This window comes from Grus americana, chromosome 13, assembly GCF_028858705.1.
Source record: "Grus americana isolate bGruAme1 chromosome 13, bGruAme1.mat, whole genome shotgun sequence".
NCBI classification, from domain to species: Eukaryota; Metazoa; Chordata; class Aves; order Gruiformes; family Gruidae; genus Grus; species Grus americana.
In genome coordinates, this window is record NC_072864.1 from 20,110,318 (window position 1) to 20,133,935 (window position 23,618).

Here is a 23,618-nt window from a genome sequence, read left to right on the forward strand (position 1 = left end):
AAGCTAAGATACAGAACTCACTCAGTAAGATGTTAGAGAATTAAGATGTTTAGTAAGGTTGCCTAAAGGATAAGCATTTAGGTAAGTAATATTAACAGCTAAGGTTAAAGAAGAGAGAGAAAACATATGAATGTAATCCAATGCTGCTGGATGCAAATCAGCTAATACGTCATTTGGAGAAACTTCTTCCCCCAAAAGGCAGGTTGGCATTTGCTCTTTGCAATTTCCCATTTCCTTCTGAAACATCTAGTAATGGGCCGGTGTGGAATGCCAGACGTGGGACTAACTCAAAGGCTGTTTTCATTCTATAATGTATATCCAATCTTTCTAAGATATGCTAATGTTGTTTCACACATCCTAGAAAACAGCACTCACTCATATGAGCAGTAAAAACCACAAAGAGTTAAAGTAAAGCTATGGTATCGCTGCCACAAATTATATACAGATCAAGATGTTACAGATTCAATGTATTCTGGATGCAAGCTATATGATGTATAACAACTGTTGATCTAGCTCTAAATTAATTAATTTTCCTAGATCTGTACAAGTCAGACTCTTCAAAAGAAAGAATAACCTAGTGACAGCCTTTACCAAACACTGTCATTTCCAATGTACTTTCTAATGTTGTCGTTGGGATTCCTGAGAGAGTAAAGGATGGAGCATTAACTTCAAGAGCTTAACTTTTCCCCCAGTGAGGTAAGGCAAAAAGAGTATTTTAATTGAGAATGACCTAAAAAGTTCAGCTTGGTTTGCCAAGTAGATCTGCTTGCAAAATGATCTTTTAGCAAAACAAAGTTGAAAGGTACCTGAAGTTTGGCTAAACTGTCTAGTGATATTAATTGGCTTAATGTGACAAGTATAGACCCATCTGCCTTTATGTAGGTGTTTTCTGACAGGGTTTCACCCTCATTTCTAACATAAAAATCAGCCAAGTTCATGTATTACTACTCAGACAATAAACACACTTTTATACTTCAGAGTACACATTTATAAATCCTTCAACACTCATTTTAACAGATGCCAAGAAACGTCTTCTCCAAAGCTGAGCTATACTCTCTTGTGAACAATGACAAAACCAAAGATCTCTACAGTGTTTCTTGCAGAAAGCGTTACTGAAGTGTAAGTCAAAGTGGCCACAATAAGCATTCAACTGTGTGCATATGTCAGAGGGTTATTTTGCATAAGAAACAAGGGCAGAGAAAAGTACAAAAAGCCATCAAGTTATCAAGCACATACACCACGTGCACTGTATCAAGAGAAAAAAAAAAGGGGGGAGGGAGAAGAGTTAGTGGCTGCTTTCTGCTAAAACTGCAATTGTACAATCATGGATCCTCCACAAATGAGCTAGACCTGGGCACCTGACCAATTCCACTTTAACTACCACTACTTCTGGGAGTAGTGAAGTGCATTTATAAAAACAAATGAGCTGGCAACAGGGGAAGAATGGAGCATTCGCAAGGGTATGCGGAGGATGACAGAGGAGCCTACCTGGAGGCAGCTATAGCAGAAGCATTTAGTCCACCATAACAGGAGAAAGCCACCACTATGGGGATGGATTTCTTCTCAGGTTTCTTCTGAGAAAGTCTAAAGAGCAAGAAGGATTAAGAGATTAAATTGTCATCTCTGCTACAGTCTGACAAGTCCTGTAGTCCAGACTTGAACTATAACTGCTTCTAACAGCTAGGAAACAGTAAGAGAATTCAGTGGCTGATAACAGCACTTGCAATTACAGATAAAGTCCTTTTATGCCCTCCCATCCATTGGACACGTAAGATATACATATATACACGCACACTGTAGAAAGACATGCACCTGGAATTGTTCTCCTGAGCTCTGATTACTTTTTTTTTTTCCAAACCATCAACAGGGGATAATAATGAAGGAAGAAGCTTCCAGCCATGCACTTCTCAGCTGAACTGCCCTCATTTTGTTCATGACTAAAATGTTACATTACTCCCAGAAGAATGGTCAAAAACTGAATTACAGCTTTGTTTCAAGACATGAATGACTGATTTAACTACATTTTATTTTTATCTTGAGTTAGTTTGATCTCATGGTCATCAGCAGTTAATTTGTGAATGGTTTGCAAGAACACTTTTTTCCCCCCTTTTAAAGGTCCAAGCAACAGTTCTATACAAACAGGTTGAACTAAAAGAAGCAGGAATTGCCCCACATAAAGAGCTGCCACAACAAAATACACAGGATACTGCCTCACACCCAGTAATTCAGGCATACAGATAATTAGAAAGACCCACATTTATGTCACAAATCACAAGATGAGAACCGTTTCTTCACACTGAGCTGCACACAAAAAGTGCACCGAGAGGCACACAAAAAAATGTCAAGACTACACTGAGAGCATATGGAGCTGCGAGCACATGCTAGGCTGGCAAAGGACTAAACAGCATTGATCAGATGGATAAATGCAAAGAGAATGTAGTCTAACACGAATAAGAAACTTATACAAAACTATACCCAAAGATTATGAGGTGTTTCTATTAGGAAGGCTTAAAAGGCATCTACAGAGCCTCTTTATGTAGCTCATTTCAAGATCCTATTGCACATGTGAGCTTTTCCAGGCTCAGCTCTATAACATTCTTACCCTGAAAGTCATATATAGCAGTAATGAGAGTAATATACATGAGCAATCCGACTAGTATCTTGGAAGTGCAATTAATTCTGCTTTGACTTTTCTCTTGTGGCAGAGTATAAATACATTCCCACACTACATGAAGATTTGGCAGTCAGAACTACAGTCTGTTTTCTCAATTTTTAGCTTCTCAGGCCTTTAAGGAAGGCCTAAAGGAAACAAAAAAACTATGATTTATTGCAATCAGGAAGCCGCACATGCAAAAAAGCCACCGAGAGGATGAAGTTTTCTTCCACTACCATAGATTACATTTGGCGAGATACTGTATGACATATGTTCAGTTTGACCAAATTACATTTAATGTCACATAAATTAAAGAAAGGGAGTGCACATCAACTGAAAACAGAGTCAGAAAATTGTAAAGGTGCAAAAGAAAGCAATTCAAATGTTCAGGTTTCTTGTAATTCTTGTTTCAATCACCATTCTGTTGACTGATTCTACTCAAACAGACATAATTCTCTCCTTGTGTTATCAGCAACACCTTTTCTTGGAGAAAAAGGTACCAGTGCAGTGCGAGATCCAGCATGAAACTCTCTTCATCTTTAGGTCACTCTATACAATCTTATGGTAAGAGAAACCAGCACTACTCTACTGCATTAATATATTGCATGTCTACTGCATATAACACGTCTCTTCTGCATGGCCCACATTAAGATTACAGATGCCAGCTCCAACAGTAGAACAGTTTTGTTTATGTCTTCATGGAGGTGCTAAAGATACTTTACCTAAATCTTCTCAGGTGTTTATCCTGTTCTTAGCATTTTTAATAGCTAGCTGTAGAATAAGGGTTCAATGTTTTCCAAAGTCTCTTACCTTTCTCATATTGAAAATATTATATAGCACTCTTTCAAGTTCTGGCTCAACTTTTCAGCTTGGCCTCCAAAGCCAGAGAACTTCTACATAATTGGCAACAGGAGTGCTGCATTGATAATGCATTACAGCTAGCTCTGAGAAAGAAAGGCAAACGACTTATTAAACAGCTCTCTTCTAAAAGCAACCGCCTGTCTCTAATGAAGAGTTCTTCCATTATAAGGTACCAAATATACACTTCATCCAAAGGAATCTGAGTAGGAGGTGCCAGTGCAAGCAAAGAAGGTGGACGTGACACTGGTAGCTGAAGACAAGCAGATTTTCCTCTTCAGAAAAGAAGCCAGTGACTGGCCAAATGAAGGAAGAGAAATAATACCCAAAAGGTCTAAGAGTAACTTAAGAATTTCTGGCTGAATTCAGTTAGAAGAAAGAGATTCAGCATTTGCTGAACTATATACCAAAGCAGAATAAAACGGCTAAAACACACAGCCTCCCACATTCCTGTTTCATTGAGGGAGAGGACATGTCAAAGCAAAGCAAGTCTGCTCTAGAATACGAGTACACCAGGGTAAATTGGATTGATCAATGCTGGACTCACAAGATGGTATTTAAAGATGCAATTGAAGTCAACATTCATCATCTTTATCCCCGATCTACCAATAAAGCTGTACAGCTCCAAGAAAGATGACAGCCGGCTATGCAAGACAACCAACTGTTTGCTTCAACCAGGAATCATTTTTAGCTTTTCCAAGTAAAAGAGGTAAGCTGCCAAATATCACCTATCATATGAACTCAGTCAAAAAACCCCAGACATGACCAAACACAGGAAGCAGGTAACAAGCTATGCACTGGCAGTCATCATGTTCTTTCCTGTTAGAAGATAAAGCAGCCCAAAAAGTGCTTGTGGAGCCAGCTGCGTGCTTCACAAACAAAAAATACAATGGCACTCTCAGATGCAAAAATATAGTTGTTCAGTGATAGAGGAAGATGAGATTAAATAAATAAAGGCAAAAATTTTAAGTGTGTTTGTGCTACAGACTAACTCCTTCATATGCATAAAACATAAGAGTAAGGGTTGTGATGGTTTGCATAAGGACGTAAAACAGAAGTCAACTGTGAAACTCTGACAGGAATCTTTGAAAAAGGAAGTGATTTTTACATGATCAGCAACTGTCTGAAGAGCATTTGCAGAACTTCTAAGCTAGCTGTTGCTATATTACTTAAAATTACTTAAACAAAAGAGAGCTTAAAAACCCAAGTTTCTTAGCCCTGACACTGGGACAAAGAAGCTAATGCTGAAGTAAAAGAAGGACATTTTATCATTTTCTTCCGTATCACCCCTTGGTAAGACTTCTTTCACCTCCCAACCACCAAGAAAAACAGTATGCAAAATGATGTGCAAAGATGCATTAATACAAGTATTTCTTTCACTTATAACTTTTACGCTCATCCCTTAGAAACTGGAAATAGCTTTCCCCCCCCATTTCCAGCTCAAAGCCTCTTGATGAAAATGAAGAGGAGAAAGCTACTCCATTCCTTCCCAAAATAGGATCAAGGAAAGACTAAATTTAACTGCTGCTTTACTACACAAAAGGCTCTAAAATGCAGCAATATTACTACCATGTTTCTTTAAAAAATCATTATGGTAATTTTCATCCTACAACTACATAGAGGGCAATAAGGAAACTACAGCAATCTGTATTATATATCACGTGCAGAATATGTGAGCAGACCAAAGTGGCTCATTTTCATCAGATTAGTTTTTAGACTGGCTTAATTCTCGTGTCCTTCATTCATACCACAATGCCTTAAGTCTTTTTCAAGATTCCATTGTGGATAAAATTCTCTTCCACCACCCAGAGGAATTTCACCATGAAGATTTTTACATTTCTGTATTTGAAAACTCTCCTATAATACAGGCCATTACAGTCATTAGGTCTTTTTTTCCCCTATTCACTAGAAAACTATGACTGCATTATGAGTGTTATAATTTGGACCGCAAGTGCACTTTTGAAGAAAACTCTCCCAATTATTGCTACTTACTGCGTTTTGGTTCACACTGTTCAGCATCAGAGCTAAAGGGAGCTTCCCTTTTAGACCAGGCTAAATTGGAAGATGCACTTCAAGAGCATTCCTACTGCACTTCCCTACTGCAATCCAACCACACACAAGCATTCAGTCCACAGGACCTCATTAGAGGTACTCCAAAGTAAAACACCCCTGAAGCAGGTATAGTGTGTGTGTGTGTCAGGTCCTCAGTGTCAACTGTTCCACTCCACAGACATTCTTCCAGAGGTCCACACTACTTGCTAATGTATTAGTAGATCAAGCTTAAAGTTGATTTCATAGAACTGGGCAATTAAACTCATATCAGCAATGAAAAGGAGTCGTGTTAAGCATTAAACTTCAGCTACACTTTCACCTCGTCAATCTAAAAGGGATATAGGTAGTGGTAATCAGAAGACCATTGTTCACCAGCTGATAAGACATCTCAGCAAAAATGCCTTTAGATAGAACATTAGTTAAGTGAAAGTATTTGGCAATCCTGAGATCTAGTGAAAAAGCACAGCTCTAGACTTCCAAATTCATTCATTCAGTTGTTTCATTAAAACTAGCACAAGTAGTAAATCACCTGATAACTTTGGAATTCACAAACATATTTCTTCATTCTTATCCTGGTTGCCCAATATTTATGCATGCAATTAGACTGACTAAGGATTTATATCATTCTTAAGTCTTCCTTTTTTCTCTTCCATGTCCGGATGCATCCCATACTAGAAAGGAAGGCCTGATCCGTCCAGTTCTGAGTATTACAATTTCATGTAAAATTACACAGCATGTGTATATACATAAAAGTATACACACATGAAAATAAATATATACTCACTTTTGGTCAAGAACAATGCCAAAGAACAACTAAATGAAGTGTATATAAAATCATAAAAATTTAGGCCTGGATTTCACATGTGTAGCAAGGTTCAGGTATCTGTCATCCCTCCTTTATCTGGCTACCCACTGCTGCTGCAGTGCTACCACTTGCTGTGTACAACAACACAGACTGGACAGGCTGGCAGTGAATCATTCCCCCATCTCCCAGGATGGATCAGTTTTCCTGATTCCGTTCACCAAATGGCTGTATAAACCTCTGTGATGATAAAGGCCAGGAGCAGTGGAGTAGGCACAGAATACTCTTAGGGGATAGGCTGGATTGCAGAACTTAATTGCTGTCAAAGGAGTGTATTTTCCAAGTCTTTGTTAGAAAAAAACAATAGTGTATTGCTTTAGAGAAGTCAAGACAGAGAGTGGACTGTGTATTGGTTTTTAATTTTGTCTGGATTAATTAATTCTAGACAAGAATTAAAATTCCATTATGAGTCACTGGAAGGTACATTATATGGGATACCATAGCCTACAACTGAAACAAATATTTCTGGAGATTTTATTACCCCTTCGCATATGCTGATTCAAAATTAAGTATTTTCTGTCCTTGTCTTGTTTGGTTTCATTCTGAAGTGTTTTACCAAGTTTTTCATGATATATTTTATGACAACTTTGTATTGCAGCTAAAGGAGGCAAAGAATTAAATTTTATTTACTTTCAATACATTTTGAAATAAACATCTGCATAATTACATTTGAAATAACAAGTTACAGCCCATATTTACCATAAACTATTTTGAAAGCTTACATTAAATATAAATATTTCTCAAGTTTGAAAGAAAGTCTAGTAAGTGCTTTTGTGGAACCATCTGCCTAAATACCTGAAATAAGAATTTGCTGATTTGCTAAGCCAGTTTTTAATCATAGTAATCCTCTGTGGGAACAGAGTGAATACTTCCTTCATTTTGACGTATTTAAAACTCTCTGTCCATTGTCTAACTATTTAAATTTTAGAAGCCAATTGGGAATCTAAATCGGGAAGAAAGCTGTTTCTTTTCCTCCAATTTAAATGACCAAAAAGAAGATTAAATTTTCCAAGTCTCACATCTAAAGGATATAGTAACCAGAACTATCCAATTAATTTTCTAGCTACAGGGCAAAAAAAACCCTTCACTTTCGTTTCATGATTAGCTTTAAGTATAAAACATGTTTTGACCAGCTTTTACTTTAAGGAGCTTATATATTTTAATTGGATTCAAACTTCCATCCATATACAAAAATAAGGAATTTCAAAATATTAAAAGTCGTTGGAATTAATACAATGCTGGGAAGACAGTAATCCGAGTTATTAAAAAGGAGATACAAACCTAAAATTTTTCAAAGCTGCAACACATCCATTTACAGATATGCATTGCACCAATTATTAGCTCAATAGAACGTAGCTCAGTGCAACGCTGTTCTGCATACTGCTCCAGCTTTCTAAATACTGCAGCATGAAGGAACAGAGAAGAATTATGTACTAATGAGTCTACTTTACAATCAGCTCAAAGTGCACAAGTCTAATTCATGTCTTCACAAAATACATTAACAAGATGCATCTGTGCCTGTTTGAATAAGTCTGATAATATATTTTTATTATTATACATGATTTCATTAACTACTTTTCTATTTAAGATTAAATTATTCATAAACTAGAGATTTTTCCTGTTTTGTTCCTCAAAATGAAATCCATCCCTAAATGGTGAAAAGTGAATAATATAGCAAAATACCACATGGTCAACTTACCACTGCCACAGCATCACTGGAAAGAACAGCTTCGACATCCAGCACTGTATAGTAAGCTATATTGGTCATAATATAGATAACAGTCACAATTGGCATAGACACTGCAATAGCCAGTGGCAAGTTCCTGTAAGACAAAAAAACCCCAAAATCCACAACCCAGGAAAAAAAAAATGCCATTAATAACAGAATAAACTTATTTATTTGCATCCTTTACCTTAGAGATAAAAGGTATGAAGACAGAATAAAGATTTCAAAATAGGTATCTCTGGAAGAGTTTGGTTTCTTTTAAAACTAGAAATTCTAAAATAAAATACTGGAAAAAACTGAATTTCTTGCAGTAACTTAAACCCCAAATTATGTGTAAAAAAGGATTCTAATGCAACTGCTCTACTAATACCCTAACTTCAGGGTTTCCAGATCAGTAATAACAGCCTTCAAATTTACATGCTTTAAATTACTGCCTACTGGCCATGTTAATTACCACAACTAGAACCCAAAGGGGCAGAGCTCTGAGTCACTGCACTCATTCTCCCATGGGGAATGCTGCTGTTCTAGCACCTACTTCTAGAACGGACACATGGAGACCACTAAACGAAACAAAACCCCTGATCATCTCATCTGCACTCATCACTGCAGGGAACAAACTAATTGGGCTGTGTAACTGCAGAAAGCAGAGATGCAGAGGGCAGATCCAAAATTGCTACACAGCCGTGAACCTCGGGATGTGGTGTATCTTACATGTCTAGAAAGTAACACAAAAATAGCCTAGAGAAACATGAAAACACTGCAAACCTGTAGATATAAACTGATAAGACTTAATTTAAAGCTGAGATAAATCCAGAGCCCTGAGTCTGCAGCTCCACAGGGAGAAACTCTGCAGAGCAGAACCAGAAACAAACTTTTAATTTTAGGCTCTAGCTTTTCTCAGCCGCCTTCTTTCCCCAAAGCTTGCAGGGATATTCAAATGTCTCAAAAGGGAAAGCAGAACTGAGAGTGTTACTCTCGTATTTGCCCAGTTTGAAATCAAACATGACACGGTGACATGGATGAGTATTTGCCATGAACGTGTTTTCCAATAACAAAAAAAACCCCCACAAAAACGCCACAAAAACCAACAAAACAAAATCCAAACAACAAAAACCCAAAAATGCAGAAAAATGAAATACACTTTGGAAGTTTCCTCAAAAATTTCCTGAAGCCCGGAACTCCAGCTGAGTCTGTCAGATGCCATGGAAGCAGAAAAACAAACACACACCACACCCCCTCCATATAAATCAGTGAATTAGTAACTGGGAGTTATGACTGCTTCCAGGTTGTACACTCACAGTAAGAGATCTGTAAACCTCAGTGCACAGAAGAAACATAATTAGAAAACCACTTAGAAATTAATTCAGAAATCTTACATAAGGTAACAAAAAGCTGAAATGGCATTTTAAGGACTTTGCATCACCCAAGATTAAAGCCAAGTTTAACTTGTGGACTGCAACTTTTGACTGGACAAGCATGTGGGCACTATGAATCAAATGAATATGAAAAGTATGTAATCCATGGAGTAATTTTATTGAAGTCTGGAACATCTCATTATTCCCAATTGTCAATGTAGAAAGCTGAAATTTGAACTTCACTTTATCAGCTACAATTGTAACCAAGAACAAAGCTTGTGTTGGGCACTGATGCCCATAATAGCAAATGAATCTACAGAAGTTTTCATCAGCTAATTATCCTGTGAGAAAAAATATTTTTCAAAATAATGCATCTAATACAAGAGTCATCCAACAGATAACACAGAACAATACATTAACTTTAAAAAGATGAAAAGGCATTGCAACAGCACTCAAAAGGGGAGCTTTTTCAGGGGGAAAAAAAAACAATATGAAGGACCAAATGACTGTTGGGACCAATCAGTTGGGAGAATTGAAAAAAAATCTCTTCCATTCTTTATCTTTCAGTTGTAGCAATCTGAGCTGTTGCTTATAATAGGAAGTAAAAATGATCAAATGGGATTCTATTTTTAACATAAAAGGCATCTGCTTACAGACTCACAACTGAACAAGATTAATCAGTCACACTTTTAGAGCACAAATTCATGGAAAAGATAACATACTTAAATATGAAATCAGAATTATGGCACAGATAAGCACAACACAGACAATACTTATGTAACTGTTTCACTGCAATATTAACACCTATTATAATTAACAGTAGCAACATCTTGAACTGAAAGTTTATCAAGCACCGGATACAGCATCCTGGAATTGTCTAGACTTACTTATTCTTACCTTTTTTTTTCCCTTTTTTTCATTTTTAATGTAGTTTAAAACTAGTAAATATTTGCCAGTGGTTGTTCACAGCCTCACCATCTAAGTATAAAGCAGCTCTACTCATTTCTGTATAAGTTCAGAGATCTTCAGTGAAAGACAGCCACAAAATGAGCAAGTTGGGAACTATTCTGGTTTAGCAAGCTCAAATTGTTTACCTTTCTGGGTTTTTGATCTCTTCCGTTACAAAATTGAGCGTATCCCAACCAGAGTAAGAGAACAAGGCAGAATAGAGTGCAAGGGAAATGTCTCCGATATCAAAAGAGGATCCCTCAAAAGAGTTCTCAAAGTGGGATGAATGTCCTGTAGGTGGAAGATACACAATGAAGTACAATATAATAAAATACCGTATTTTTTTCAATTTGCATACAAATACCAAAAAAACCCTCAGAAACCTAATTCTTTCAAAGCTGCTTATTAAGCCCTTTTTCCAATTCTACTCTGTGCTTCAGCCATGACAATAAGCATGGCAAAAATTATGCTATGTGGATGATACTGTTCTATAATTAAACACCTAGTTTGTCTACAATGGCACAAAAAGTTCAGGAACATTAAGTTCAGACTAAGCTAAAACGCAATGACAGCACTCAGGCTGAGGGTATCTTTTATAACATACATATTTATAAAATAATCCACTCTATCCTTCTATAGCCTTTTAAATTTTCAATTAGCTTATACAGAAAACAAAGATTACAGTTGATTTTAGATGACTATGACCAAAAAAAACCCCCAAACACCTAAATGGATGTTTAAGTTTTAGCTATTAAAAATAGAAAATTGAGAACAATTAACAGAACATATCATTGTTACTTGAGATAAAATTTTCCCAAGCTAAAAGTGTATGGTTTTCTGCACCAGTATTTGTAAGAACTTGTGCCATCTTTTGACTTCAAGCAAGTCAAGACAAACTCATCAATGGCAGTTTTATATATTCAGACTATTTTACATATACAGACACATACACAAACACACCAAATAAAGGTAACTATAAAACTCCAAAATGTGCCCTGTACTATGCATCCTGAAACATTTAGACTTCATCAGAACTGGCCAGGCAAATTTTTGGGGCCTCTAAAATATCTTCACTTCTTTCTCTTTTTTTTACCCTAGTCAGACATTGCTATTCCCTTCGCACAGACATAGGCAGAGCTGGCAGGTTTGAAAGCAGGATAATTTTTTTAAGCTAACACACCAATAAATCCTCCCCAAAAGGAAGGGATAAGAACAAAACTAAGTTCAGAATTCCTCTAACTTGACAACACAATGCCCAACACACACATATATTAAAAAAAAAAAAAAAAATCCAAAATGCCAGCAACTTTCTAATTCTCAACAGCTATAAAAGAACTCAGGATTTGAGCAAAAATAGAGCTGCTGTTTCACAAGTCTACTTAGATGTTCTTACAAATCTATTTTTACTTTAAATGCAGTCAGTTTCAGACATTCACAAAATTCGTTTTGTAAAAAAATATTCAGTTGATCTCATTGTAAAGTCATATGTTCCTTAGACAAATTTACAGCTTTCTCCGCTCCCATTTTATTTTGCTAGCTCTGTATTTTGCTGTTTTCATTTCCTTTATTATTCCATATTGCAGGCTGTAAATTGCACAACATTGCTGAGCAATGAGTTACCTTCTTTTACTCAGTTCAAAGTCAACTGAGATAGGACAGCTTCTCATGATATAATATCATGATAATGCCTAACATTGGTATTATTGGTGTTTTCAGAGTAGCTACATTATGCTTGTATTGAGGCATTTGATAACACATAGAAAGGTATTTTACAGTCTTTAGACCAGTCAATCAGTTACCTGATAAATACAAACCTTTGCTTTAATTTTAGAAGCTTACCCTGGCATATTTTAACAAGTCCAGTTATGATGATGACAATAAGAGCAGTAACTTTAGCATAAGTAAATATATCCTGCACCCGTGTTCCCCATTTAACATAGGCACAATTTATAAAAGTTAGAAGACCTAGGGGGAAAAAAAAAAAAGAAAAAAAAGAAAAAAAGAAAAATGAAAAGACTATTCAAACAATATTCAGTTTAACGCATTTTCCAAAGATCTTATAAATATGCACTTAGCTGTTATACTAATACTTTAGGTTAAACTAAGCAAAATACACTAGTACTGAAAACACACTGGTTGAAACAAAACAGTAGGAAACAGATGTTCTAAAGATTCATAATACACAGTTTCAAAAGATGGAAGGAAAGACCTTTCCGTTCGCTGATTATATGCCCATTTTCATAATGTTACCCCTCATCAGCAGCACTCTGCAACTATCCTGAAGCTAAAGAAAACCATTACATGAAATAATTCATTTCAATTTATCATTGTTGTTCTGAAAAATACAAGATTATCTAGAAACTCCTTTAGGCAAACCTATTAAAAAAGTGTTTTAAAAAGTTTTTCCTCTTCCTTGTTAGTCTGAGGATGAGCTTACAATACTGAATATGGTCACAAGCGATTCCATATTATTTTCCAGCTGTATTAAACTGTATTACTAAGTGAGGTTAGAACAGATCTGACCAAATAACATACACTTTACAGAACAGTAGGGATTGGAAGGGACCTCTGGGGATCATCTACATCATTTACAGCTAATGCAACATTAATCTGGATTTTTAAGAATTGGTAGTAAGCAATGAGTGTTCTGAATATATTCCTCCCTCTATCCCAAAATAAATCAGTGTCACACCTATTTCACAAGACTGTAATGGAACTTGAAGTGCGACTTTCAGATTTCACAAATATTCCAGTAACAGTAGCTGACTAAACCTACTCATATGATTAACTTCCCCAATAAACACTTTCCAAGCTATTGTTGAAATACATTGTTCTCGTGGCTTTCAACATTTTGCTTTTGCATTATCACTTTTTCCTCAAGTGGAGAGCCAGACAACTTCTGCCTGAACTCAAATGCTGAATATTGAATAGGATTCGGTATCTTCAGTATTCTTTATTTAACAAAATACTAATTCGGTGCATGTTTTTTCTTATCCAGATTATCATTAAACTATTGATTCCAACATAGAAGTTTAAGTATTTTCCCAAAATATCTTTTTTTCCTTTAGCTAGCAAAAAAGTAGTTATATTCTACTGTACTTTTTATCTCCAAACAATTTTCTTGTACTATGTATTTTAAATATGCATATAAATAAAAACTAGACTTGATTGTTTAAGGCGTAAGGTAGTAGCAAATCAAAATTAGAAGAAAAGATGTGATAAATTATTTCCTTTCCCATAATTCAAGATAAAATAAGATCGTTTATTAAGATAAAAATGTACTTAGCACAGTTACCAAATACAAAAATAATAATTTTAAAAAGATAACAAAAGAAAGGTAATGATCTTAAAAGCATGGCACTAGTATACTAGACAGTCTGGCCAAGTGGAATAGCTGAATGCGATTCCACTGAGCTTGGCAAAATGAGGGGAAAAAAACAGTTGTATCAAATTTCAAAAGTCAGGACTGCTGCAGCTCCCAAAGAGCCCTCAGGAAAAAAACAACTCTGCTTGGTCTCTGCTCTTCAGTATTAATGATCGGTATTATCTATGGAGTATTTGCTCACAGGGTTTATTTCGGCCATTAATTTCTTTTTTTTTTTTTAAGCAACTTTCATTGGGAATAATTATTAACTCCTTATTTTAGTGAGTCAGGGCTTGGTCTGTACTTCAGATGAAATGCTACTCTGTCTCTGATATCTTAAAAGAAAAAAAAGAAATATAATCAGGAATCTTAATAGGCCATATCCCCTCCCTCCTTCTTTTACTAAAATTATTCTCTCATGTATTCTTTCATGGTTTCTTCAACTTAATTATTGCTTAGCTACTTAAAGTTCCTGAGAATTGTGAAGTTTAGTTCTGTAGCACCAGATGCCACCCCCATTGCCAAAATGATTGACAAAGTAATGCTGTATAACACTAAGACTGATCTCACACTAGATCTAGCATCGTTACTACTACAGTTAAAAAAAAAAAAGAACAAAAAGAAACCCCACAACTAACCCACCCATTCTCACATACAATCTCTACCTAATCAATGCTCAGACCTCCACTCCCAGCAACTTCATTAATGAAGTACTAATCGTACCCAGAGCTAAGGATTTGACACACATCATCATCCCTGCCAGGACAAAGAAAAGCATAGGCTTTAACAGGAACAGTTAAATTAAGTTGTAGAGCACGGGTGAGACTCTCAGCACTGACACATAGAACAGGGCAGAACAAGCATTTAAATCGTAAAATGGACTGTTAAAGTAATCTGTTCCACCTAAATGAAAGTGACCTTGCTGTCACATGTCTCCACTAAAGAAAAAGGTGCTAAATCTCCTCTCTTAGCAGCAAGTGTAGAGGACACCATGTTGTCTTTCTACATCTACTGTATAATCGTTTTCATTGAACCACTTTGTCTTAATTTCTTGCTTTTTGATAAACTGCTTTTTATAAGGGCTAACGCCCCTCAGATGTGAGATATTTTAAATGGAAGAGCAGATTCTCCCACACACCTGAATATGTGCCAGGATACCTTGGGGCAGTATCTGTTTAAGGAGTGTGAACATGACATCACAGGTCCTTCATTTCTTTCCTGAAGTTGTCACAACAAAGTGTAGACACACATTTGGAAGGGAGGAGGGAGACAGAGGGAAGCTGACAGATTTTATGGAAGAGGTTTGTGATTATTCTTCCCACTACCTGGATCAGCTTATCAGTGCTTTCCCAACAGTAACAAATTAACTTACAAAAGTGAAGGGGGAAGCTGTAATGTTCACAACTAGTTATAGAGATCAAGTATTTGAAGCACACACTACTGCTGTCTGTGTCTTTCCCCTCTTCTAGTCCTACATAGGTAACTGTAATAAGGAACATTAGAGCTATTTCAACAGACTCCCTGTTGTCTCAAAAAGGAACCATCTAGAAGTAGCACATCTCCTCCTGGTAGCATACTGTTGGCAGTAAAAAAAAAGCCCAAGTTCTGTATTAGCTGTATGATAAAAGCATCACGTCAATAGGGATGCCACGCTCCACAGCACATGGTGACTGATCAATACATGACAAAGGATTGCCATACAGACTTTCTGAAATACATTTTTCACTGTTTACTAGAAATGTAAAATATGTATATAAACACTTTTAATAGGAAATACCTAAAATTAAATAAGACATACATAGTACAATCACACAGTTTCATTCTCTTGATACAGCAGAACAGTCATGATTTGAAGCATATGGACAGTTGTTCCTCTATATTGACTAACAGAGCTGGCTATCTCATTACAAACATTTCAATGTTTTATGTGCACACAAAATTTCCGCTTTTAAAAACAGCTTTACCACAGGTACTGTTATACTGATGTTACAGTTATCATGAGCATACAGAATAATCTTGAATGATCTTTTGAAACCCTACCAGAGTAATTACTTAAGCATGTCTACATTGAGAAGCTATTGTAAAATAAATTACACCAGAATTTATAGCATAAGAGCTATTCTGCAACAACTCTTAGACCACACCAAGAGTATCTTGAGGTCTGATTTAATAATATACCTCTCTGAGGGAAAACAAATTTTTCCCCCTTTTTGCCATGTAAGTAAACTTGCAAGAGTTAAATACCTTGTTCTGCTTCTGAATGAAAAAATGGTAACTCACTGACTGAATACCTGCAAATTACTCATGTGCTGGAAATTGTTATTTTTCCCCACTGCAACACAAACCAATACAGATTCAGTATGCAACAACTCTGGGACTTGGTAGGATTTATTTTAATAAAACTTAACCCTTGATAAAAAATTACCATAGTAAATTTCAAGAAATACTTACATTCACAAGCAGCTGCTATGAGACGGCAAGCCAAATATGGAGGATCACAAGAAGGGAAGAAAGGTTGAACTATATAGTTAGCAAAGGTGATGGCAATAATCGCCTGACTAGTTGGCTCAACAATTAGGAGTGAGGTCCACAAACGAATAAAAGCAATGAAGCTCCCAAAAGACTCCAAGATATATGCATAGCTGGCTCCTGACTTTGTAATAGTGGTTCCAAGTTCAGCGTAGCAGAGAGCTCCAAAGACTGAAAAAATCCCTCCAATTGCCCAAATTATTAGAGACAATCCATAAGACTTGCTATAGATGAGAACTCCTTTGGGAGAGACAAAGATACCCGAACCAATCATGTTGCCTACTATAAGGCTTATCCCATTTATCAAAGATATTTCTTTCTTCAGTTGCATTGTATTTTGGTTTCCATCCTGCATTTCACAGCGGTCATTTGGATCTGTCCTGTCTGATTTATTGACAGGGCTGTATTCAGCCAGTGAACTATGCGACTTCGTACAATCTGTCCTTTCTCCCATTGTGGAAAGACTGCGAATTCTCCACGACTCCAAATCACAATCTAAAACAAAATATAGACAGCTAAAATCATTATAAAATTTTTTATCCCACAACTTTCTTGTTATATCTTCTGTCCACCTTTTTTACCCTATGATTTACAAAAGTAAATTGAGAAATTCTGTTTTGTTGCTTCTTACGCAAAGGTAAATTCATGCATAGTTAAAATAAACAGAAAAACGAACACATACAGAGCAAGAGACAAGTTCCAAAGTAACTTAAGCTGAGAAAGGAACTTCTGCCTTTAGGGGGGGGGAAAAACCAACAATGAACCAACCAAAACTGTAGGAAGGACAGAATTAAGGGATTCCAATGTTGAAAAGGAAGAACGAACAGACAGAAGCAAAGTGAGGTGATATAGGAAAGCAAACACTAAGACCAAGCTGGAAGTTCTAAGCATGAACACAGATGTATTGCAGTACTAAAAAAATTAACCAAATGATTATACTTACACATGTAAGTTATGAATGAACAGTGTTACACGTTATTAATGCAGTTTGGGCTCTTGCTAAGGGCAACATGAAGAGATACTTAGTCCAGAATCCTCTGGATCCAACTCTTGACTTTTAGCTGATCCTATAGTTTGCTCCCTCCCTGCAACTGTGCCCAGTTCCCACTGCCTCATTTCTTAGTGTTATCTAAGAGTGCAGGATGTACATGAAAAAACCCACAGTAGTTTCAATCCAAACTCCTCTGTTAGCAACTGTATTTAACAGTACCTAAGAACACAGCAGTGAAATAAACTTTTTCCTCTGCTTCAGAATTGACCATCTGGAAAAGAGTCACCTTCTTCTCAATCTCCAGGAAATTCTCCCATGCCTTCCAAAAACAAGTTACTGCTAATAACATTTATTAGCACAAGAACATACTGGTAAATAGCAGCAGTTCTGAATAAGGCCCATTTTATAGAAATTCAAGTAAGAAATAATCTATTCAAGGAACAGTCTTGCATAGAAAACAGCTTAAATTGCAAATGTACCTTTGATTACTAGGTTATCAGCTGCATAAAGAATAGGCCCCACATAATTACCACAATGCACTACTATTCATTTGTCCTGCCCCTCATTAAACCCTCAGTGTATACTTCAGCCATTTACTACAGAACAGAAAAATTACAAAGTCTGGGTCAATTAAAATAAAGAACCTGATCTAGCGGGGGAAAAAAATTGTGCTTTTGGGGGTAAGACTAATTTTACAGAAGTTTTTCTTATTCCAACAATAAACTTGTCATCTAAGAGAACAAAAACCCTGAGTATGGGGATTTTGAAAGGTCAGTATGCAATCACTGAAACGTATATATCTATGCATCTAGTAACATATGAACATACAAGGTTTTGCTCATGCAGTTAGAGGCACATCTTTCAGGAGGGGAAACTTAATAATCATACTCTTCCTTTATTATAAAGCCAACACCTGTATACTAAAGTACAGAAAATGTGAGTTGACATCCCTGAACTAGAATAGGTCTAAAGATGTGAAAATGATGAAGATTATTTTCAATCAATAAAAAAGTAACTTCTACTGAAATGGAGTACACATAATTTACTGAAACACATCACATCATTCATCTCCAACTCATGAATCATCTAGCTTTTTACACATTAAAATAGAGACTGTGTTCTTTTAAATAATGCAAAATGAGATCCTCAATCTGTTTACTCAGATGCCTTCTGATTTATTTTCTCCTCAATATTTCGAAGAAACACTTTAAAGATCGTTAATTACTAAATACATACTTTATCATTTATACGAGTCAACATCTTATCTAGTGTCATAGGTACATCACAAGCTATCAAATTTCACACTTTTTATTAGATTAAAAATATTCAACCTTCCAGAAACTAAGCTCTAGTATTTCAGAACTTAAAAGCTTGAGTGATTATAATGAGGCATCTCCAATAAAATTAAACTAATTACGAGAGAGGAATCTGCAGTTTCTACAGATGAGTGTGCCCAGAACTGCAAAGGAAAATGAAAGCAAATTCATCTCACCAGTTGTTACCGGTTCTCCTTGTTATTTACTCTTACATCTATCTTGTGCCAAACTCATTTGCAACCACATACTGGCTGATTTTTTTTTATTGGTGTATTAGAGCTAAGTCGTCAAAAAGACATGTGGCCTAAGATTATTTAGTTTGCTTTACAAGAGAAAGTTCAGTTATTACTGTGTAAATGAATATAAATCCTTAGAATAATAAATTGCAAATATGATGCAATCATCAGAAAGCATAACTGTGTAAAACAGCAGGACAAATAATCAAAGCAGATGTCTTCATGTCTCATTTGACCGTAAGAAGTAGATTTAAAGAACACTTGAGAATCATAAAAATAACATCCAACTCCATTGAATCTTTTCATTTATATTTTGACTCAGGATACCAGTTGTAAATGTATTTCAGAAGGCAAATCACTCTGCGTAAGTGTCAGTGGAAAAAATAAGAATACTACAGCTATTATTATGACATCCAGCTACTGCTTTGAAAATATGCCACATTCATTTTCAGCCCTTCCAGCTAAAGGTTAAAGCTGAGTAATGTGTTAAGAATTGACTCACAGATGTAAAACATCATCTCAGTGATAACTACACAGCTTTATGATTTCTTACTCCACATATCCTAATCATCATTCCCATTTCTTCCTGGAACACCTTTCAAAGTACAACTTGTTCAGAAGCATAAACATTACTTTGAATACTCAGGCATTTTGATGATTTGATTTGATTCAAATCAATTGAATCATTCAAATCAAATCAAATCTGATGTGTTCACACAGAGGCAGTTTTACACTAAGAGTCACCATGATTTACCTCATGGTCTGAAATTCAGAAGGACATTTAATTACCTGTAACTACAGACTCTGTTCAAATGCCTCCACCTCAATTAGCAGCACGAGACTGCAGTTCTATACTATTTTGTTACTGATGACCTTGACTGTTTCTTACCCTACTCTGCCCAGGAAAGAGCAACCACAGTATCTCTCAACCTAGCTTGTTTTGTCCCCCAATACTCTTTCTTCCTCTCTGAGTCTGCTTTTGTTATTCCCAACTTCAGGTATCTGCTGACAACTAGGATTTGCATGAAGGTGTGCGCAACAGCTCACTCAACACTTGGCATTTCATTGTCTTCTCTAAGCTTATTTGTTTTATATCCTTAAAGCTTTCAGGGCAAGAATTGCTTATTTGCCTGAGTCGCATGTCTTATTACACCACCTCTATGACAGAAACAAAACTATTGGCAGGCTTTTTTCCTACAAGCACTTCACTTAATCTTAACCGGAACTAAACTCAGTAGCTTTGACCAACTGAAAAAAAACCCATCCATCAAAAAAAACCCCAACAAACCCACAAAGAGGGAGAGCAGATATTAGAGAAAACTGAAGCTACGTCAAGATTAGCAATATAGAGAATACATATATTAAAATCCCTGATTCTGTCACAAGACCATTACTTCTGCAGAAAGAGAAGACAGGCTTGGAAGAGAAGAACTAGAGAGGAATAGTATATATTTTCTAACATACAACAATCCTGTAATACTGCAGCTAAAAATACTGTTAGAATGATCTCTAATGCTGCCAAAGTCTTGCCACAGGACTGCTATGGCTAATGCAGGCTTATGCCTTCACGCAAGCTAACACATGGATTTCCTCATTGCTCACCCTTGTGCAATACAGTCTTAAACTCTTTTTTTTTTGCTGATCACTGCAGCTGTGAGGAATCTTTTTGCTGATATGCATAAGATTTTTTCCCTGAAATGACACTGCCATTGACATAGAAAGCTTTGATACGAAACCAGGACATAATGACCTGAAACTAGGATCGCTTCATTGTTTCACCAAAAATATATATTCTGATAAGGCCTATCACACTTTGGCCATGTACCAAAGGAGCTAATGAAGGTTAACATGCAGTTAGCAAAGTACTACCACTGCATTACAGGGTGGCCCTCCTTTAAAGGGGAAGGAAAGAGGAACTATCCGCCAAGATCCCCTCTCTCCCAGTGAGGACAACAGCAGCTGATCTGTCATTTGTTCAACTTGGGGTGAACCTGCAAGCGGGCTAGTGACCTATGTGAAATATCAAACTGCTAAAAGTTTGCTATGTTTTGCTATACTCTTAGAAAATACCAGCTCATTAGCAAAGATTTCTTGTGTTCTTGCCTCTGTCTTCTGCAGTTCTCTTGATTGCATAAACCAGCTCTTGTTGTAGCATAGCTTTACATATATACTTTGACTATTCACATATACCAGCTGTAAAACTCCTATTTCTGAACACAAGGATTAGCCCTTCGGGTAAGAGTCAAGATTGCCCTACACAAGCAAACAGCATGAAAGTCTTCAGGGAGTTAAGCACCAACAGAGCAAAGGTTCTAAGTCCCAGAAATGCCTATTCCTTGCAATGTATATATTTAGGCACCTCATAGTCTGAACATTCAAGTGGTAAAGGCTTAGAGTTTTTCTAGTACGCATTTTTCTTGTTTCTGGTGACAGAAAAATCACCTCCCTGCCATACATACAGTAAGCAGACAGGAAGCCCTTGCAACAAAAGTATTTCCCAATGTAAAGATTTAGTCTGTTCAACCAAGTCTTTTATGCTTACATATGCAAACACACCATCTTTAGCGTTATAAAATACAACATAAACCTTTGAACAAACAGAATTGGCTGTAACATCCATTTTTAAAAAAAGGATAGGGTGTGTTTATCATGTGAAAAGGTATGGAAGAGAAGTTACTGTGCCAATTATTCACTTGAGAGCGTATCAGTGATGGCAGTTAAGTCCTGACTATACCGACCTGTGACACAGCTGTACTAGAGATGTTCAGCAAATACACGTACTACCCACATGTTCTGACAAATCCTGAATAATACTATGAACATTAAGTGAGGGAAAGACCTATAATCAGCTCACAAACAGATATTCAGTTGCAACATCTCAGAAACTTTTCAAAATTTCAAGTACCAATCCTAGACAAATCCACCTCAGCAATATTAATCTAAATTTTAAACCAAGACACTTTAAATTTAGGGAACTGCACTAGCTACAAGTGGAAAATAATGTGCCACTATAACCTTCTCATTTATTTTTGTATTTCCAAGGGAAAAAAATAGAAGCAAGCTCACAACAAGGGACTTTGTGGTACACAGTCTTATTTAGATAGAAGTAAGGTTGGGAGTGCACAAAACAGCTGCAATGAGAGGAACATCTGGTGAAATTTATACAATAACCCCCAGGTAAAGACAGAAGGGACAATAATAGAGTTTGTTAAAATAATTGATCTTATATTTTAGGCTGGTGCACAGAAGTAGAAACCTCTCAAAAAGGGGAAAAGTAATGTCAGAAGGCACACACTTACCTACAAATCTATACCCATGTGTACTCTGTAGTCATAACTTACAGTCGTGCCTAATGAGATTTCATTTAATACACATCACTTAACACATAAACAATCAAAAATCACTACCAAATGCCAGTAAATAAAGATACGCTCCCCTGAGGGTATTACTAAAACTGCTTCAGTTCCCTGCAACAACAGACCAGTTACAATTACATGCACCCACCACCAAAAAACATCCTGTTATAACCCGAACAGAGCACTAACCCTCATACCTAAAGAAAACCCGTGGCTCTAGAAAAAAACACCCTTAAGCCAGGATGTGCACCTCATGACGCGCTGGCGCCGGCGGGAGCAGCGTGAGGAGACCGGCCGGCCCTCAGGGTCCCGCCGTCGCGCCGCAGGAAGGAGGATTTGGGGTCATTTCGCCCCTCGGTGGCCGCTCCTGCCTCCCCAAACGGTGGTTACCCTGTTTTTCTTATAAAATAAGCGACGTTCTGACACATTTCATGCCCTCCAGACATCCCTGGGACGGAAGCGGCTGCTACCCGCCTCAGCCCTGAGGTCTGTCAGGGCTCAGGCACCCGCAGGTGCTGCCGCTGAGGCGGCCTTTAAAAAAAAAAAAATTAAATACACGGCATTTGTCGCGCTGCCACTCCACACACTCGCAGCCGGCCCGGGGCACCGAGGCCGCCCGCCCCGAACGCTGCAGGGGAGGCAACGGCACGGAGAGGCGCCGGAAAGCTGCGCCGCCGGTAGCCCCTGCGCCGAGCCGGGTTGCCCACCACCGCGGCAGCCTCCCCAAGGTCGGAGGGAGACCGCGCCTCTCCGCGGCGCCGGCCCGCGGGAATCCCGCGGAACCTCCCCGCCGGCTATGGCGGTGCGGCCTCCCGCGTTACCTCCGCTCCTGCCGCCGCACCGTTGCGTGTCCCGGGGATGCTCGCTCGTTGCCACACGACATGTGATGGCGGAAGCCCCGGGCCCGCCGCCGTCGCCTCACGTCCCCGGCAGGAAACTGCTGCCTCCCGCCTTGTCTGCTTGAGGCACACGCCGCAGGGGCCGGCCTCCCACCCGATCCTGCCGGGTTTACCTCAGCGTTGCCGCGCCCTGTGAGGCCGGCCGTCTGTCGCTTCTGCGCGGAATGGGCGGTCGCTTTCCCCGCTCTTGCCGGCCCGGGAACCATCCTTCCCCTTTTCCTCAGGCACAAGATGGAGAAGAGGCTTAGCGCTGACGGTACGAAAACGGCGCCTTTTCCCACCCCGGACTCAGTGGAGGAGCCGGGGGCCCGCGGCCTGCCCCCCAGGGATGCCGCAGGTGGAGGTGGGCCCAGCCCTCGCCCTGAGGGGAGGTAAGGGCCTCGGGGACGTGGAACTCCTGTGAAACCCTGGGGCAGAAAGTTACACGCACATGAGTTTGCTCGAAAATGAGGGGCCTAAGAGGGTCAAAGCCC

General features: G+C 37.9%; 1 protein-coding gene across 2 annotated transcripts in view; it reads right to left on the minus strand.

The window, feature by feature from the left end:
• Nucleotides 1-23,375, minus strand: part of SLC7A6 (solute carrier family 7 member 6) — a 30,437-nt gene extending 7,062 nt beyond the window's left edge. The window contains exons 1-5 of one of the 2 annotated variants that reach the window (XM_054840536.1): nt 23,259-23,375; nt 16,270-16,842; nt 12,294-12,419; nt 10,601-10,745; nt 8,125-8,248 (exon numbers count right to left, since the gene is read on the minus strand). In XM_054840536.1, coding sequence (XP_054696511.1) covers nt 8,125-8,248; nt 10,601-10,745; nt 12,294-12,419; nt 16,270-16,801 — 927 coding nt within the window. In that variant the 5' untranslated portion in view covers nt 16,802-16,842; nt 23,259-23,375. The other variant, XM_054840535.1, reaches the window with a different exon arrangement.
• Between the last annotated feature and the right edge of the window lie 243 nt (nt 23,376-23,618).